This window comes from Myripristis murdjan, chromosome 1 (assembly GCF_902150065.1).
Source record: "Myripristis murdjan chromosome 1, fMyrMur1.1, whole genome shotgun sequence".
In the NCBI taxonomy this organism is placed as follows: Eukaryota; Metazoa; Chordata; class Actinopteri; order Holocentriformes; family Holocentridae; genus Myripristis; species Myripristis murdjan.
Genome location: NC_043980.1, coordinates 23,553,896 through 23,569,802, shown reverse-complemented (window position 1 = coordinate 23,569,802; position 15,907 = coordinate 23,553,896). Strand labels below are relative to the sequence as shown.

The 15,907-nt window shown below is 39.8% G+C and overlaps 1 protein-coding gene across 1 annotated transcript; it reads left to right on the top strand.

Annotated features, from left to right (window-relative positions):
• Window positions 1–2,156: 2,156 nt before the first annotated feature.
• On the top strand, window positions 2,157–15,011 carry LOC115368698 (ATP-binding cassette sub-family E member 1). Its single transcript, XM_030064987.1, has 18 exons — window positions 2,157–2,195; window positions 2,368–2,530; window positions 3,504–3,589; window positions 3,684–3,781; window positions 3,894–4,011; window positions 4,563–4,700; window positions 6,544–6,613; window positions 7,030–7,126; window positions 9,198–9,287; window positions 9,370–9,491; window positions 12,190–12,411; window positions 12,506–12,565; window positions 12,665–12,723; window positions 12,807–12,917; window positions 13,212–13,354; window positions 13,444–13,566; window positions 13,962–14,073; window positions 14,595–15,011. The coding sequence occupies exons 2-18, from the start codon at window positions 2,428–2,430 to the stop codon at window positions 14,640–14,642; spliced, it is 1,800 nt and encodes a 599-aa protein (XP_029920847.1). The 5' UTR covers window positions 2,157–2,195; window positions 2,368–2,427; the 3' UTR covers window positions 14,643–15,011.
• The last annotated feature ends 896 nt before the right edge of the window (window positions 15,012–15,907 follow it).

The following is a 15,907-nucleotide window of genomic DNA, read 5'->3' as shown; positions in this document are numbered from 1 at the left end:
GGAGTGATGAATCACGCTTTTCCATCTGGCAATCTGATGGACGAGTCTGGGTTTGGAGGTTGCCAGGAGAACGGTACATTTCAGACTGCATTGTGCCGACTGTGAAATTTGGTGGAGGAGGAATTATGGTGTGGGGTTGTTTTTCAGGAGCTGGGCTTGGCCCCTTAGTTCCAGTGAAAGGAACTTTGAATGCTTCAGGATACCAAAACATTTTGGACAATTCCATGCTCCCAACCTTGTGGGAACAGTTTGGAGCGGGCCCCTTCCTCTTCCAACATGACTGTGCACCAGTGCACAAAGCAAGGTCCATAAAGACATGGATGACAGAGTCTGGTGTGGATGAACTTGACTGGCCTGCACAGAGTCCTGACCTGAACCCGATAGAACACCTTTGGGATGAATTAGAGCGGAGACTGAGAGCCAGGCCTTCTCGACCAACATCAGTGTGTGACCTCACCAATGCGCTTTTGGAAGAATGGTCAAAAATTCCTATAAACACTCTCCTCAACCTTGTGGACAGTCTTCCCAGAAGAGTTGAAGCTGTAATAGCTGCAAAAGGTGGACCGACATCATATTGAACTCTATGGGTTAGGAATGGGATGGCACTTCAGTTCATAGTATGAGTAAAGGCAGGTGAGCGAATACTTTTGGTAATATAGTGTATATTCCCACAGATCTTTGGAGTTGTTGTGGTATAACTGTGTTACAGGAATCTTGTAAACCCTGTTTGCCCTGGTGCTGCATAAAATCCTCGGTCAATTTGACACCATTCAATTTTTAACATGTTACGGTTCGGGGGATAAATGGATAAACATAAAATTAACATGATGCTGTGTTTTCAGTGTTTTGGACACATTTTTGTATGCATCATGTGTTTCACTAGGGTATTTGGGTTTTTGTTATATAAAAAATGAGAAACATAAATATTTCACATAAATATTTCACGTTTTAGTTGTTTTGCATTACACTGAAGAACTATAGCATTGATTTTATCATAGTCAATAATCTTTCCTATACTTTGGGGCCCTCACCTAACATAACCATACCTGTAATGGTGTGAGGGCTAGTCCAGTACATTTGACATGTGGGAGGGAAAATATGATTCCCACAAGAGCTTTGATGTATCAGATGGAAAATAATCAACAAGAAACATAAAGTAGCGGAGACATAAACTTGGGTAATATTTTTTGTAATCATTTTCTGGATGTTTCAACTGCTGGGTTCAAATTAAGCCCAATTGATTTTTTTTTTTTTTTTTTTTTTTAAAAAGTTAGTAAATCTGAAGGAAACAGGGGGGTTAAAAAGTTTCAAGAGATCCCGCAGATATCAAGCCCAGTGTGGTGTGTGACTCCAGTTCGTGTACAGTGTGTCCTTTTCCTGGAAATACCTCCCTTTTTCAATAATAAATTTATTTCGTTACTCCTAACTCAGTTGTCCCAGTTCTCCTTTACCTCAAACAGCCCTGCTCGTGTTTTGAGAGCATCAGTGGAGCGAGGCTGTGGGCGTTGCCACGGGTTACACTCCGGCTCGCTCTATCTTCCTCCCTGTCCATGCTGATTTAAAGTGATGGCGAACAGAAAACTTTCCTAATTACTCTCGGAGCTTCAATATTAAACGTAACATGACTACATACAGAGCACTTGGCATGCTTAAGCTCAAACTAAACGCACAAACCACCCAGGCTACATCGCACCAGAGGGCCACAAACACCCAAGATGTGGTTTTAGGTGAGTTTGATTAACATATGGGCGGCTTATTTTGCACAACTGTTTGACAGGCAGTTGTTAAGATTTGACTTTCTGCGCCCTGTTACGCATTAAAGCTCGTTAACATGCTAATGTCAGCTAAGTAACGTTAGTTAGATGCTACCTCAGGATGCTAGCTAGTAGTCTTATTAGTATCAAGAAGTTAGAAACTTGTTAAAAACTCGTTGCTCTGTTGTCAGCACTAAGTTAGTTACTTTTCTGTCTAGTGCTCGGTATAGTTATAAGCTGACGGTTAGTTAACGCTAATGTTTAAAGACGTTGCACTCAGATTACACAATAACACATCAGAAATAAATGATGCAACGTAACGTAACTGACCAGTTTACCGTCTTATTGGCTGCCTAAGTGACCGACGTGACGCTGTGGTTACAACACAGCTTATATAGGATATGTCGTAGAAACATTAGACAACAGGCTATCCCTGTAACGGTAATACTATTCTTTATGGTCCTCATCATACTCAGACTTGTAACATGTTTTTTTCATAACTGTTTCACTGTGGAGACGTATGATGAACAAGGAAGAGTGAGCTGTGTTGTCATGCTTTTACTACAGTGAGACCACGCAGCGTTTCCATCCACTTGTCTTGTTGTGTCTGCAGTGCATCAGTCCAGGAGGACAGCTTCAGCTCTGCCAGCAGGCTGTGGATCGGGCAGCCAGGATGGCAGAGAGGAACACCAGAATTGCCATTGTCAACCACGACAAGTGCAAGCCAAAGAGATGCCGCCAGGAGTGCAAGAAGAGCTGCCCTGTGGTCAGAATGGGTAAGAAACCTCAAGTGTCATCCAGAGGTGGACGAAACTGCTTCCATCTGCTCACGTGCCTGTGATTGAGTACCTTGTTTGTGTACATGTACTTTTTGAGTATTTTTTAATACTAGAAACAGCAGTTTTATTTCTGTTTGGATTTGTGTGCCAGGGATATGCATGTATAGGTAAAAACATGTACGACTGTAGATTTCTCCTCAGCAAAGAATCAGTTACCTGGTTATATTTGATTCCTCGTGATGAAACTATTGGACATTTGAAAGTCTTAGCTTGCAGATACAGCATGCCAGAAAAAAGGAACGATTCAGTGGACCCTTTTCCTGTCATTTTCTTCCAGGTTTTTGAGATGCTTGTTTTGTGTTAGAAGAAGACATTTTAGGGGAGGGATGATTCATATGAAGTTCGTATTTGTGTATGAATCATTATTTTTTATGCAGGACATATTATGATTAAAAAAATGACCACTTTGGGTCAAATGATTCAACAAATATAGGTCATCTTTGGCCCTCAAATTGCTTGTATTTTTTAATTCAGCCCCTTTAGCAACTGAGTTTGACACCCCTGGTGGAGACTGTGCTCACTTCAGCAAACAATCTGTAGTTTAGCACAATGCACCTTTAACAGAATGTAATTTTCTCTCATCCTTTTATACCTGCATGGACAAGATCACACCATACACAGTTAATGTTTTGAAATAGTAGGTCAGTAACTTTTACTCCAAATATATTTTAAATGAGCCACTTTTTACTTTTACTTGAGTAGATTTTACAGCAGTACTTCTACTTAAGTAAAATATCAGTAAAGTAACAGTACTTCTACTTAAGTAGAAATTTGTTGTACTCTCTCCACCACTGGTCTTCTCAAATGATCCCACTTATCAGTGTTTTCGTCACGCCAGTTTGTTAATCCTAAATTCCACAATATCTTTTGAAAAGTTTTGTTTGCCCTCTCTTTTGTGTGCCTCCACTAGGTAAACTGTGCATAGATGTCACCCCTCAAAGCCGAATTGCATGGATTTCTGAATCACTGTGTATTGGTTGTGGAATCTGCGTTAAGGTAAGCGTTGTCAGTGTTTTGTTTCAAGGTCAGGTGAAAAACTTGGATTTCTGATGTGAATTTGAACAAATTTAGCAGATGCCTCCATTCTCAGAAATGTCCATTTGGGGCTTTGTCCATCATCAACTTGCCAAGCAGCCTGGAGGATGAGACTACTCACAGATATTCTGCCAACTCCTTCAAGTTGCATAGGTGAGTACAGGAAATGTAGGATCAGAACATGATGCCTATTGACTTTGTTAACTAATCTACTGTTTAGCTTGCTCTGTTTACTGGATGAATCTGTTATCCTGTGGAATCACAGATTGCCAGTTCCCAGGCCTGGAGAGGTTTTAGGGCTGGTGGGAACCAACGGGATTGGGAAATCTACAGCACTGAAGATTCTGTCAGGGAAACAGAAACCCAACTTGGGGAAGTACGATGTGAGTAAAGTTGAAAAGTTCATTGTCACGGTTCCCTCCTGAAGTCATTTTTTGTTAAGTGTTGTCACCTGTGTCCTGTCGACCCAGTTGGCTAGTCCTGCATCCTGTGTTTTGTTTCCTTTTTTTATGACTCAGACCACAGACATCACCTGCACACTTGGAACATTTTTACTCAACAAAGACTATAAATAAGGTTAATTGGAAGGTCGTATTAGTGGATCTACATTCATTTTCATCCAGGGAGTGTAGCATAAAAGCTGTGATATGCAGCTGTGTGTTTTTAAAATAGGGCCAGGCAATACTGACAAAATCAAGTATTCATTTTTCCTTGTTCACCGTGTGTTTGGATAAATGACTTTTACTTCATGCCAGGATTTGGGAATTTGGAATATTTGGATATTTGGGTTATGAGCAAAGTTTTTTTTTTTTTTGTCCAGCTAGAGGTATATGTGATGAGCTGTAAGTCTGACTCACATCTCAGTTTAGAGGACAGGCCTAATAGCATGACTAATGTTTAAATCTCAGCTAACGTACTGCCCATGCTGCCCCAGGCTCCCCCGGACTGGCAAGAGATACTCACCTTTTTCCGCGGTTCAGAGCTCCAGAACTACTTCACCAAGATCCTGGAGGAAAACCTCAAGGCTGTTGTCAAGCCTCAGTATGTGGACCAGATCCCCAAAACTGTTCAGGTCAGTTCAGCTCCAATCCACCTGCATACTGATAGTGTTGGACATAAAGTTTGTGAGAATTCAGGGCTGTGATTTGTCACTTAGTTTTTTGTTTGTCAACAGATAATGTAATAACTTGTCAAGATGTGGTAAAATGTCCATTTTTGAAAGGGTTGAAAATGTATTAAAAACCTGATGTGTAATAAATCACTAGATAACATAAGATTTCATAATAATTAACATGATTTCATGAAGGGTGTTAATGGAATAATTCTAAAGAATAAAGTGATTGTATTAAGTTATTACATTATTTGCCAATATTATTATTACACTGACATCATAATCACTGACAAATATGTTACATATGTAACATATACCAAAAAAAGATTAATGTAATAATGCAATGTGACTGTATTATTTTGGAATTTAGTACATTAAAAGGTGTTTCCAGCCCATTTAGTGGGATAGGCTGTTACATTTAGGCAAGTTATTGCTTTTGTCTCTTAAGTGATTTTTCTCCTAATTACAATCAGGGAAATCAAAACCCAGTGTAAACGGAGCCTTAGCTATAGACTACAAAAAACAAAAGGTTGGTGTTTGTAAAATTACCCAGTAAACAAATCTCCGGATCCAATGGAAAGTTAACACCATGAATACCGGCTAGGGTATCACAAACCCCTTGCTAAAACTCCTGAAGTCTAGGGCACCGCCATGTGGAATGTAGGAATGTTCCCACATCTAAGCCACATCTAAATCACACAGGCAATATATTTGAGTTGCATTCGTGTAGTTTGTATGGAGTGATACAGAGCTGATATAGGAAGTTAAATTGTATCATAAATCAAGAGTTTAAGTGGAGGCAACACCATCTCTGCATAAGTCACTCCGAGAGTTATTCCCAGGTTTTTCTCCTATGTAAGTCTGGGTCTGTCCTGATCCGGTATTAATAAACTCGACATAAGAGTTTGATACACCCTAGAGCAGGGGTGTCAAACTCGTGCCATGGAGGGCCGAGAGGCTGCAGGTTTTCATTCCAACCAACAACTCCACCAGGTGATTTCACTGATTAGTCCCGCCTCTCTGTTTGGAGGTAGGGTGATCAGTGAAATCACCTGGAGGAGTTTTTGGTTGGAATGAAAACCTGCAGCCTCTCGGCCCTCCATGGCACGAGTTTGACACCCCTGCCCTAGAGATAGTTTAGAGCACAGGTGTCAAACTCGTGCCATGGAGGGCCAAGAGGCTGCAGGTTTTCATTCCAACCAACAACTCCACCAGGTGATTTCACTGATTAGTCCCGCCTCTCTGTTTGGAGGTAGGGTGATCAGTGAAATCAGTTTTTGGTTTTGGTTGGAATGAAGACCTGCAGCCTCTTGGCCCTCCATTGCACGAGTTTGACACCCCTGGTTTAGAGTAATGGTTGGTCAGTATGGCACAACTCTTCCACAGGTGTCTTCATAAGCAAACTCCACTGGTCTTTGTGGTTGACTCTAATAAAATCACGTAGTTGTACATAGCTGAGGAAATATTTGTTAGTTGAGCAGTAGGCTATTTCTGTTTAAACTGTTCAAAGAACTTTTTTTTAGCTGTTCTCAGAAACTACAGCATCTAATCTTTTTAATAGAAAGAATAAAATGGACCTTCTGTTGTTCACTATAAAGTGATGCATTTCCCATGTTTAAATGCAAATATTCAAAATATACATTTCTTTCAAAATACTCCAGCTGCTTGAAGTGTGGTCCAATTCCCATTCCTCTCATTTACAGTAAAACTCATGGCATTTTTTCTTGAGTATTCAGTAACTTAGTGGTTTATAAATGTGATTGTTGAATGTCCAGTAGTTGGTAGCTGTTAATTCTTTCACCAGGGAAACGTTGGCTCCATCCTGAGCAGGAAAGATGACACCAAAACCAAAGATGTGGTCTGTGAACAACTTGGTACGTTGTGACTGAACACTTTTGTCCAGCTACTTCCTACATTCCCAATCTGTTGCGTCTTTAAGTATCTTTAGAGCAGCCACATGATGGCGTCAGCAGGTTATTAGTGTCCAAGATGCAATAACACTATAATGGCATTCTTGTACCACTGTTTTGCTGAGGTCCTCTGCCACATGAGTTTGCATGAGATGGGTGAAAAACATCTGTCCACAATAGCTACTCTACCTAGCACATCTAGGGTAGTGTCTTTGACCATTTAGAAAATTATGAACAGCCTTCATATTTCACTGCTCATGAAATGTTATTTTTGAAAGATTTACAGAGAACCACTCTCTCAGCAGCTGTTTATTATAGTAGAGGTTGGAACTCCACATTTTCATGGTCTCTGTTTCTCATTATAATTCCTTCTCTCTCAGATCTGACTCATCTCAGGGACAGAAATGTAGAGGACCTCTCAGGAGGGGAGCTGCAGCGCTTTGCTTGTGCCGTTGTCTGCATCCAGAGGGCTGACATGTAAGGATCATTAGTTCTCGTATTGACACTTGCCAGATCTCATCAAGGCCTGCACTAAATAGGTGACCCAGTGGGCCTCTGCAGTTCTTTTCTTGTTCTTCTGCAAATTTGTTCTTAAAATATATAGTTGAAGAAAAGTAACAAAACCTAAAGTCAGCTCTGAGGAAAATTATGCATACCACCCATTCTGTTCTTATGCACAGAAATCAAATTGATGAATCACATCATCTCAAAATTGAGGGGTTTGCTTGAATGTTAGTATATTTAAACACCAGCTTAAACTCTTATAAAGGCAGCAGAGTTCAGCGCTAGGGTTGGGACCCGTTTGGATTTTAACGATTCCGATTCCTTAACGATTCCCTCTTAACGATTCCAGTTCCTACCGGTTCCGATAACGGTTCCAAATATATCCATTTTAGTATTTTTTTATGACACCATTATACTTAAAATAAACAAGTAATAAACAACAAGCTTCTGCCAGCTTGAACGGATTGACTTGACTGTTGCTGCTGGTCTTACTCTTATCTGAACTTTCTATAGAAAAATGTAACATTATATTAATGAACGATTAATTTAGAGCCAATTTAACAGCAGTTGAGTAAGTTGTAACTAAGTACAGACAGATTTATGTTTGCTGATTTATGGCTCTAGTTAACTTTATTCATATATCAGACAAATGTCATTAGCGTTCTAATAACAAAATAAACAGCAGATAGGGTAGTGTTAGTGTATGTTTATGAGTTGTAGAACATCTTATCTTGAAGGAGTAAATGTTTACCAGTAAGCTTGACTCCAATAATTTAACAATATGTTAAATTATTATTTGTTTTAAAAATGTAAATTACTTATCAAACAGACCTAACAATTCAACTACCAGTGAATGAGCAGGAGTATGCCTGTGATAACATAGATTGAATATGAAAAATAAGCCTAAGTGATACCGCTTCTCTGAATAGACAAGCTAAGCTGTCAGTGTGCTGCTGTTAGCCAGTGAAAATAGAGCGGAGTGGCAACTCTTCACTTTGTTAGACAATCCTTGTCAGTGCGCTGCTGTAGCCTGGAAATTTTCTTTGCCAGTGCACACAACTGAGCAAAATGAATGCAGATGAGAAATTCCTGGAATTGTTATGGGAACTGGTTTTGCGAAAATGTTGGATCCGGCTCCATTTCTTCAATTTCAGAATCGGTTTCGGTTCCCAACCCTATTCAGCGCCATGTCTACACTAGCAAAACTTACCAGTGTACTTGACAGATTAGGTTGACAGGTTAAAAAACAGTTGTATCTTGTCCTGTCCCTTACTTTAAAGGACAGGTTCATAAAGGGCCAATTACTACTGAGGGAGGTAACCAGTGCTACATCTTTTCATTGGGCAGCCCAATAGAGTAGTCATTTAAAGCCTGCAAAAATAATGATATATCTCCTTTTAATTCACCTTTTCTAAAATGGGAGGTTCACTGCACAGTCAGGCATGTCTTGCAAATTCATTGTCCTGGCTACAGACACACCAAAAATTGCACTTGTCTGTTTGTTTGATTTCCAGTGAGTTCATCGCCCTTGCTGAGTATTTTTATGTGTGACTATACTTCCCATTTTCCGAAAGCAGGTATATTATGGTGTGGGAAGGCTTGAACATCTGCTCCACTGAACTGTGCTGAAGCTTAGTGAGAATATGCAGAGTGGTAAATTTCTGCTTGAGTGATTGATGAGACAGCTCTATATGATTGTAAATAATGCCAGACAATATTGTGATGACTTCTAGGAAATTAACTGTGAGCATAAACCATGAGCCTTTTCTTAAAATGTTGTTCTTACCTATGAACAAACAGAAAATATTAAAATACTGAAGAATGTCAAAGTTACATGCTAAATAATCTATCATCAAATCTGTGTGCACACACAGCTTCTACGTTAGGACCTTCATTTTTATTATACCATATCAAGCTGTACTTAACAATTTCTTGGTGAGCAATGGATTTAATTCACCAGGCAACTTAAAATTCTTGGTCTCACCATTGAGTACAGTTGTGTAGTTAATACTGTTTGACTGCACATTCCCTGTTTATTCCTCAGCTTCATGTTTGATGAGCCATCCAGTTACCTGGATGTGAAGCAGCGTTTAAAAGCTGCCATCACCATCCGCTCCCTCATCACCCCAGACAGGTGAGACACAAATATCACTCCACTTTGAAGTATTCCCTCGGGTCGTTCCAGCCTGAACAGGTGGATCTTCTCTTCCACACAGGTATATCATAGTAGTGGAGCATGACTTGAGTGTCTTGGACTACTTGTCTGACTTCATCTGCTGTGTCTACGGGGTGCCCAGTGCCTATGGAGTGGTCACCATGCCTTTCAGCGTCAGGGAAGGTAGCTACACTACCCCAATACTGGCTAGATGTTCTTGAAGTAGTGTGTTCCTCCGTGCAAGTGTTACGCATGCTTCTAGCAGTTGCACTATTCACACAACAGCACAATGTTTCCCAGCCTACCATTTACACCAGTATTACCACATTTCACCACTAGATGGCGTAGCAGGCTTCCATTCACCATCAACAATTGCTTTATCTAAACTACAAGGTTGACTTCAGTATTTCCCTCTTTCTCTCTGGCTTTTTGTCTTTGTGATTTTGTTTTCTGGGATGGATCTTTGATTAAAATCAAACAAGTTGTAAATTAATGAATTGATATGGTGTTTAATGCTTAAGCTCTGATTAACCATGAACCAAAACATGGTAAAAAAACTGTGTGAATGGAGTCAAACAAGATAGCCTAATTCATTAGTCACAATAATGTTTTTTCCTTCCAACTGATAGGCACTGATGAGATGAGGCACTTTTGAGGCACTGTGTAAGCTTCAATGAAATTAAATGATTGCAGAGAAATTATCGGGAGATAAAATCTTTTTTGTCATACTATGTCGAGGAAAGAGAAAACACTGAAGTAACTGATGCACTAAGCATTTCATTATTATCTGTTCGTGCCAGGACTCGTTAAGTCACAGGTCTAGACACCCCCAAAAATAAATAGTATACATACATACATCTATACATAAATGAATGAATAAATACAAGTTTATTTGTATAGCCCCTTTCATACAAGAAATGCAGCTCAAAGTGCTTTACATCAGTGTTTCCCAACCTTTTTTGTCTTGTGTACCCCCTGAGCCTTTTTGTCAGACCATGAGTACCCCCTCACTCATACGTTATACTCATTTGTTATAAGTTATGTTATGTTATGAAATGTTTCCATGCAGGGGCGAAAATCCCATTTCATTATTGGGGGGTGGGGGGATAAACAGCAAAATTTCAGAGAGTAATTCTTGGGGGGGACATGAAAAAATTGCTGTCTGGCATGATTGTACATCTCTCTCTGAACTCTCTTATGCTCCATTGAAATTTGCAGTACAGTGCTGAGCCCTCAGTATGTTCATATGTTTTAAATAATGCTATTAAGAGCAATAATCCTCAAACCAAATTTCTTTACTCACTGTTCTATTTCCACTACAGTCCATCAAAGTAGCTTTACAAGAACTAGAAACTCAAAATAAGCTCTAAAACTAGAGGAAATACCTTGAATAATCTAACTACATCAAACTATTCTTCAAAAAACAGATTTATTGTAGTGTCAACAAAAAACAAAGCAAGATATGGCATCAAATAGTGAATACAGTATATGTTTGAGCTGTACACTCTCCCTTTTAGATCAAATAAGAAAATGAAATGGAACTATGCCACAAAATAATGCAGTTTAAAATGCAAAAAAGTAGATATCTATCTAGAGACAAACTCAAAATATCAGTAAAATATGAACTATTTCTGACATTAATATCCTGACAGACTTTTTGAAAGAATAAAAAGCTCAGTATTTGCTCCTCCTGTGGTCTGTCCTCTCTCTCCCTCACTGTCCTGCACTCGCTTCAGCTTGGAAACAGTCATTAGCTGTTAGCTTAAACAGTGAGCTGAAAGAGGCAGGTTTTGAACCAAGCAGGGAAAAATATCGCTTTTCATATTATAGCCTTGTGCTTGGTGAACAAGTGGTGTGATAAATGACTCACTGGCTTTCACTTGAGGAGGTTTTCTTGCTAGTTCTCATCAGGCTGCTGCCTCTCAGGCTGACGGACTGAAAGTTACCGAGCTGCCGCTCTGCGGGCAGCAGGATGCGGACCAAACCACTTTGAGGCATGGGGGGAGGTCATAACATTTTAACACTTAAAAACACACTATTTTACATTTATAATCAGCACCGCTTGCATTGTGCTTTCATTGAATATTACTATATTATTCAAAATTTATGGATGGAGGGGTCTTGTCCCCCTCGACCCCCCCGGGATTTCCGCCTATGTTTCCACGTACCCCCTGCAATGTGCTCGCGTACCCTTAGGGGTACGCGTACCCCCCGGTTGGGAAACACTGCTTTACATGACAGAAATTACATGCACTTGGTGCCTCGCTTGTCAATAGACAGAATGAACATAAAAACAGGGATAGAATGCCATAAGTAATGTAACACTGTAATGTAACAAAAATGAAATTGTACAGATGTTGAAGTGATCAGGTTTTTATTTTATTCAGAATTAAGTGTTGTTGGGAGCCAAGCTGCACTGCACATACAAGCAGCATAAAGAGACAGAGCAAGAGTGGAAAGAATGAAAGGGGCCACAGTCATTGTAGATGCACAACAGCCGTTTTTAGACTTACACTTAAGTGCATGTGTAACAGTAATGTCATCTGAGATCCAGCCTTTAGAATCAGATGTCAAAAAAACTCTTGATGACAAGTGTAACTGTAGCCTGAGGTGTTTGAAGAGTGAAGGCAAATGAGTCTGTCAGAGGGTTATTTGTGTGTTAAGGTATACGGTCTCGAAAAGGTGGTGTCACCACTTGGGGAAATATGTGGTATTGTATAAGTTGGGCTACAATAGCAGAGTCCTGACCTGAATCTTTTTCAATTTAAGCAAAGTTTATGGAAGTTGTTCCAGTACACTTATAAACCCACTGCTAATGTAGCAGAATGGCAAAAGACCAGAAATATGTCCTAAGCTGATGTGGGGTTTCTCTTCCCCTCAGGCATCAACATCTTCCTGGACGGTTATGTGCCTACAGAGAATCTGCGTTTCAGAGAGACCTCGCTGGTGTTCAAGGTAGCTGAGACAGCCAATGAGGAGGAGGTCAGAAAACTGTGCCGCTACCAGTACCCAAACATGAAGAAAACCATGGGTGACTTCACTCTGGAGGTCATGGAGGGAGAGTTCACAGACTCTGAAATCGTGGTCATGCTAGGAGAGAATGGTAATGGGTGTGTTTTTGTTTGTGTGTGTGTGTGTGTGTGTGTGTGTTGCAGTTGGTCATTATATCTAAAACTCTGGATTTTTTACTTGTTTAGGGACAGGTAAAACAACATTCATCAAAATGCTTGCTGGGTGCCTCAAACCAGATAAAGGAGGTAAGCAGATTGCCTTTTTAGTCTGTTGTGCCAGGTGTTGCTGTTGGCAATTTTAGTGCCTTTAGAAAATAAATAAAATGTTTTTCATTCTTCCCCCAGGTGAAGTGCCAATCCTCAGTGTCAGCTACAAGCCACAGAAAATCAGCCCCAAATTCAAAGTAGGTTGCAGCCTGACATGATGGAACAAGGTCAGCTTTCCTCAGTGTGACCTAACAGGTAATCAGGTCTGCTCTGTATGTAGGGCAGCGTCAGGGCCCTGCTTCATGAGAAGATCCGTGATGTCTACACACACCCTCAGTTTGTCACAGATGTCATGAAGCCCATGCATATCAACAGCATCATTGACCAAGATGTGAGTATACAGTTTTAACTTTATTCATATAGAACTTTTTCAAAAAAAGTTACAAAGGCACTTCACAGAGAAAATAAACCAAAAGCAAGCTCCATAAAATAAAATAATTACCAGGACAAAAAACAGTTAAAACAACTTAAATGACATTAAAAAGGCTATTAAAAAGCATGCCTAAAAAGTGTGGTTTTAAAAAAGGACACTGTGTCAACATGGCACAAAAATGTTTAATACATTCTAACACAACCTGACTGTTACCATTGCATGTGTGTGTGTTGGTGTGTGTTGTGGCACTAGGTCCAAAACCTGTCAGGAGGTGAACTGCAGCGGGTGGCCCTGACTCTGTGTCTGGGGAAACCTGCTGATGTCTATCTGATCGACGAGCCCTCTGCCTACCTGGACTCAGAGCAGCGTCTCATGGCTGCCAGGGTCATCAAACGGTAAATCACACAACTGCAGACAGCGCAGCACTTTTGGGGTGGTTTTTCATGATGACAGACCTGTGATGTATGGTACTGTTGTTTCACAGATTCATCCTCCATGCTAAGAAGACTGCTTTTATTGTGGAGCACGACTTCATCATGGCCACCTACCTGGCAGACCGGGTCATTGTGTTTGATGGTGTTCCCTCCAAGAGTACCACTGCAAACACGTAAGACTCTCTTTCTCTTTTGCATGTGATGTATTTGTGAATTGTATTAACAGTAAAAAGTGACAGCACACAATGGTGCCATTTAATGTGCATTGTGGAATTAAAATTGATATCTCACTTGAATTACATTTACATTTGCCTGTGTAATCACATAATTTCATTAGCAGTCACTATCAGACATAACTAACCCTAACCCTAACCTAATGTAATTTTTATACACTAGAAATATGATTTTCTGACTTGTCAACAATGCATATAAATGAACAACATTACTAGAAGTAAAGCAGGGTAGCCAATATTGGTAATTCACCCTTTGCAAAGCCTTACATGGATATTTCTGGCAAAAACTGAAACAAATGTCCAGCATACGGCTTCAACCTCATGTACTCTTTCAGGCCGCAGACCTTACTCGCAGGGATGAACAAATTCTTATCGCAGCTGGAGATCACATTCAGGAGAGACCCTAACAATTTCCGACCAAGGATTAATAAGATGAATTCCATGAAGGTATGCAAGGTTTCTACAGTGATGAAAGTCCTGGAAGAGTCATGGAATTTGAAGATGTGTTTATCAGGCCTGGAAATGTTTTGGAAAGCGACAAAATATGTCTGAAAAATGGGAAAAGTCATAGAAATTTTTAATAATGCAGTTTTTAATTTTTTTAATAATGCAATAATCTTGACAAATCGACCTAAAACCAGAGAAGGAAGAACAATTAAGATATTTTTTATTTCCTTGAAATCAGTTATTATATCATTCTAAGTAACCAGCCAGTCAGAGTCAAGACACGTTTGTCTTGTGATTCCACCCGCTCGCTGTGAAGGTTGCTTTAATCGGTATGCTGCAGCATTACTGGAATATCATGGAAATTTGGTGTGTGGTTATGGAAGAGTCATGGAAACGTTTTGGAATTTTTTTGTCTTCGTTCATTTGACAAATTCTGCCTTTGAGCGCTGACTTCAAACTTCAAGTGAGCTGGTGAGGTCTCATCTCAGTTATGTAACCACACCTTTGCATCATCTCCTCAGGATGTGGAGCAGAAGAAGAGTGGCAACTATTTCTTTCTGGATCACTAATGGCGCCTTTTCTACATAAGAAACAGCAAGACCACCTCAGCAGAAAGCCTCCTCCGGGTCCATGGTTTAAAGCAAGGCTTCTCACTCAGCTCCTCAGGGCCCTCAGCAGAAGGGACACAGGAGGTTAAGTGCAGCTCTGGCACACACCCGATTCTTCCTATCTAATTATTTTAACTCTCCGAAATAGAGCAACATGATAAATCTGGAGTGTCACAAATAATGAGCTGGGGAACAGAGCCTTTAAAAGCCCTTGCTTGTGCTATGGGCTGGGCTCACCAGACACACACACGCACAAATATATATACGTATGCCTTTGGGATCCAAAGGAGTATTTTATCATGGGATTCAAAGAGAATATCTAATTAATAAAGCCAGTTACTTAACATGTATGGGCATGTTCTTTTTTTTTTTTTATTGAATGGATTTTATATGCAGGAGTGAGCTTGCCATTCACTACAAATGCTCATGGCATGTATGTTTCAGCAATGTGTTTTATGAAGCTAGGATATCAGAGGGATGTTGTATTTGACAAGATGTCACAGAACCTATCAAAAAGTTGTTAAAGCATGCTTTTCCAACATCACAGAAACGGTTTCATGTAAGTGAAACTACTCCATACTGGGTATGAAAGTGAAAAGCATTTTATTTTCCATAAGTTACCACTAGATGGAGCTCACAATCTATTACTTGCTCTTGTTTACTGGTGGACAATTTTATCTCTACAGATCTCACTTTGTTTTATAGCTGAACATGGCAAGTACCGAAGAGCTGCAGAAATAGGAACTTCATCAGATGTTTTTTTTTTTTTTTAGTTAAGTTTAATTTATATTTCATCTGTGCATCATACATAGATGATTTACAGAAATCTATCTTCAGTCTAGCTTTGGTATATTTCCTGTTTAATGTGCTGTAGTGTCTAATATTAACACCGTAAAGGTTCAGTTTTTGTCACCCCTGTAATTTTAGAATGAAACATAAATGGGGCTCTACGTAGGTGGCATAGGAAAGTACATTCGTTATCCTGCTGAAGCTGATTTTAACTTTTGGTTCAGTGTGGTTTAGTGCCCCAAACAAATCATAATATAGAGAATTAAGTTTTTCTGTTTTTTTTTTTTTTTTTTTTTTTTTTTAACAATATACTGTAAGTAGTGGGAATTTCAAGCGGTACCAATGATGTTTAGGTATCTAGACAAGATTTCTTTGGATACCTCAAAGGCCTGAGAAGAGGCCAAATGGTGCAAATTATGACGTATCTCATAACCATA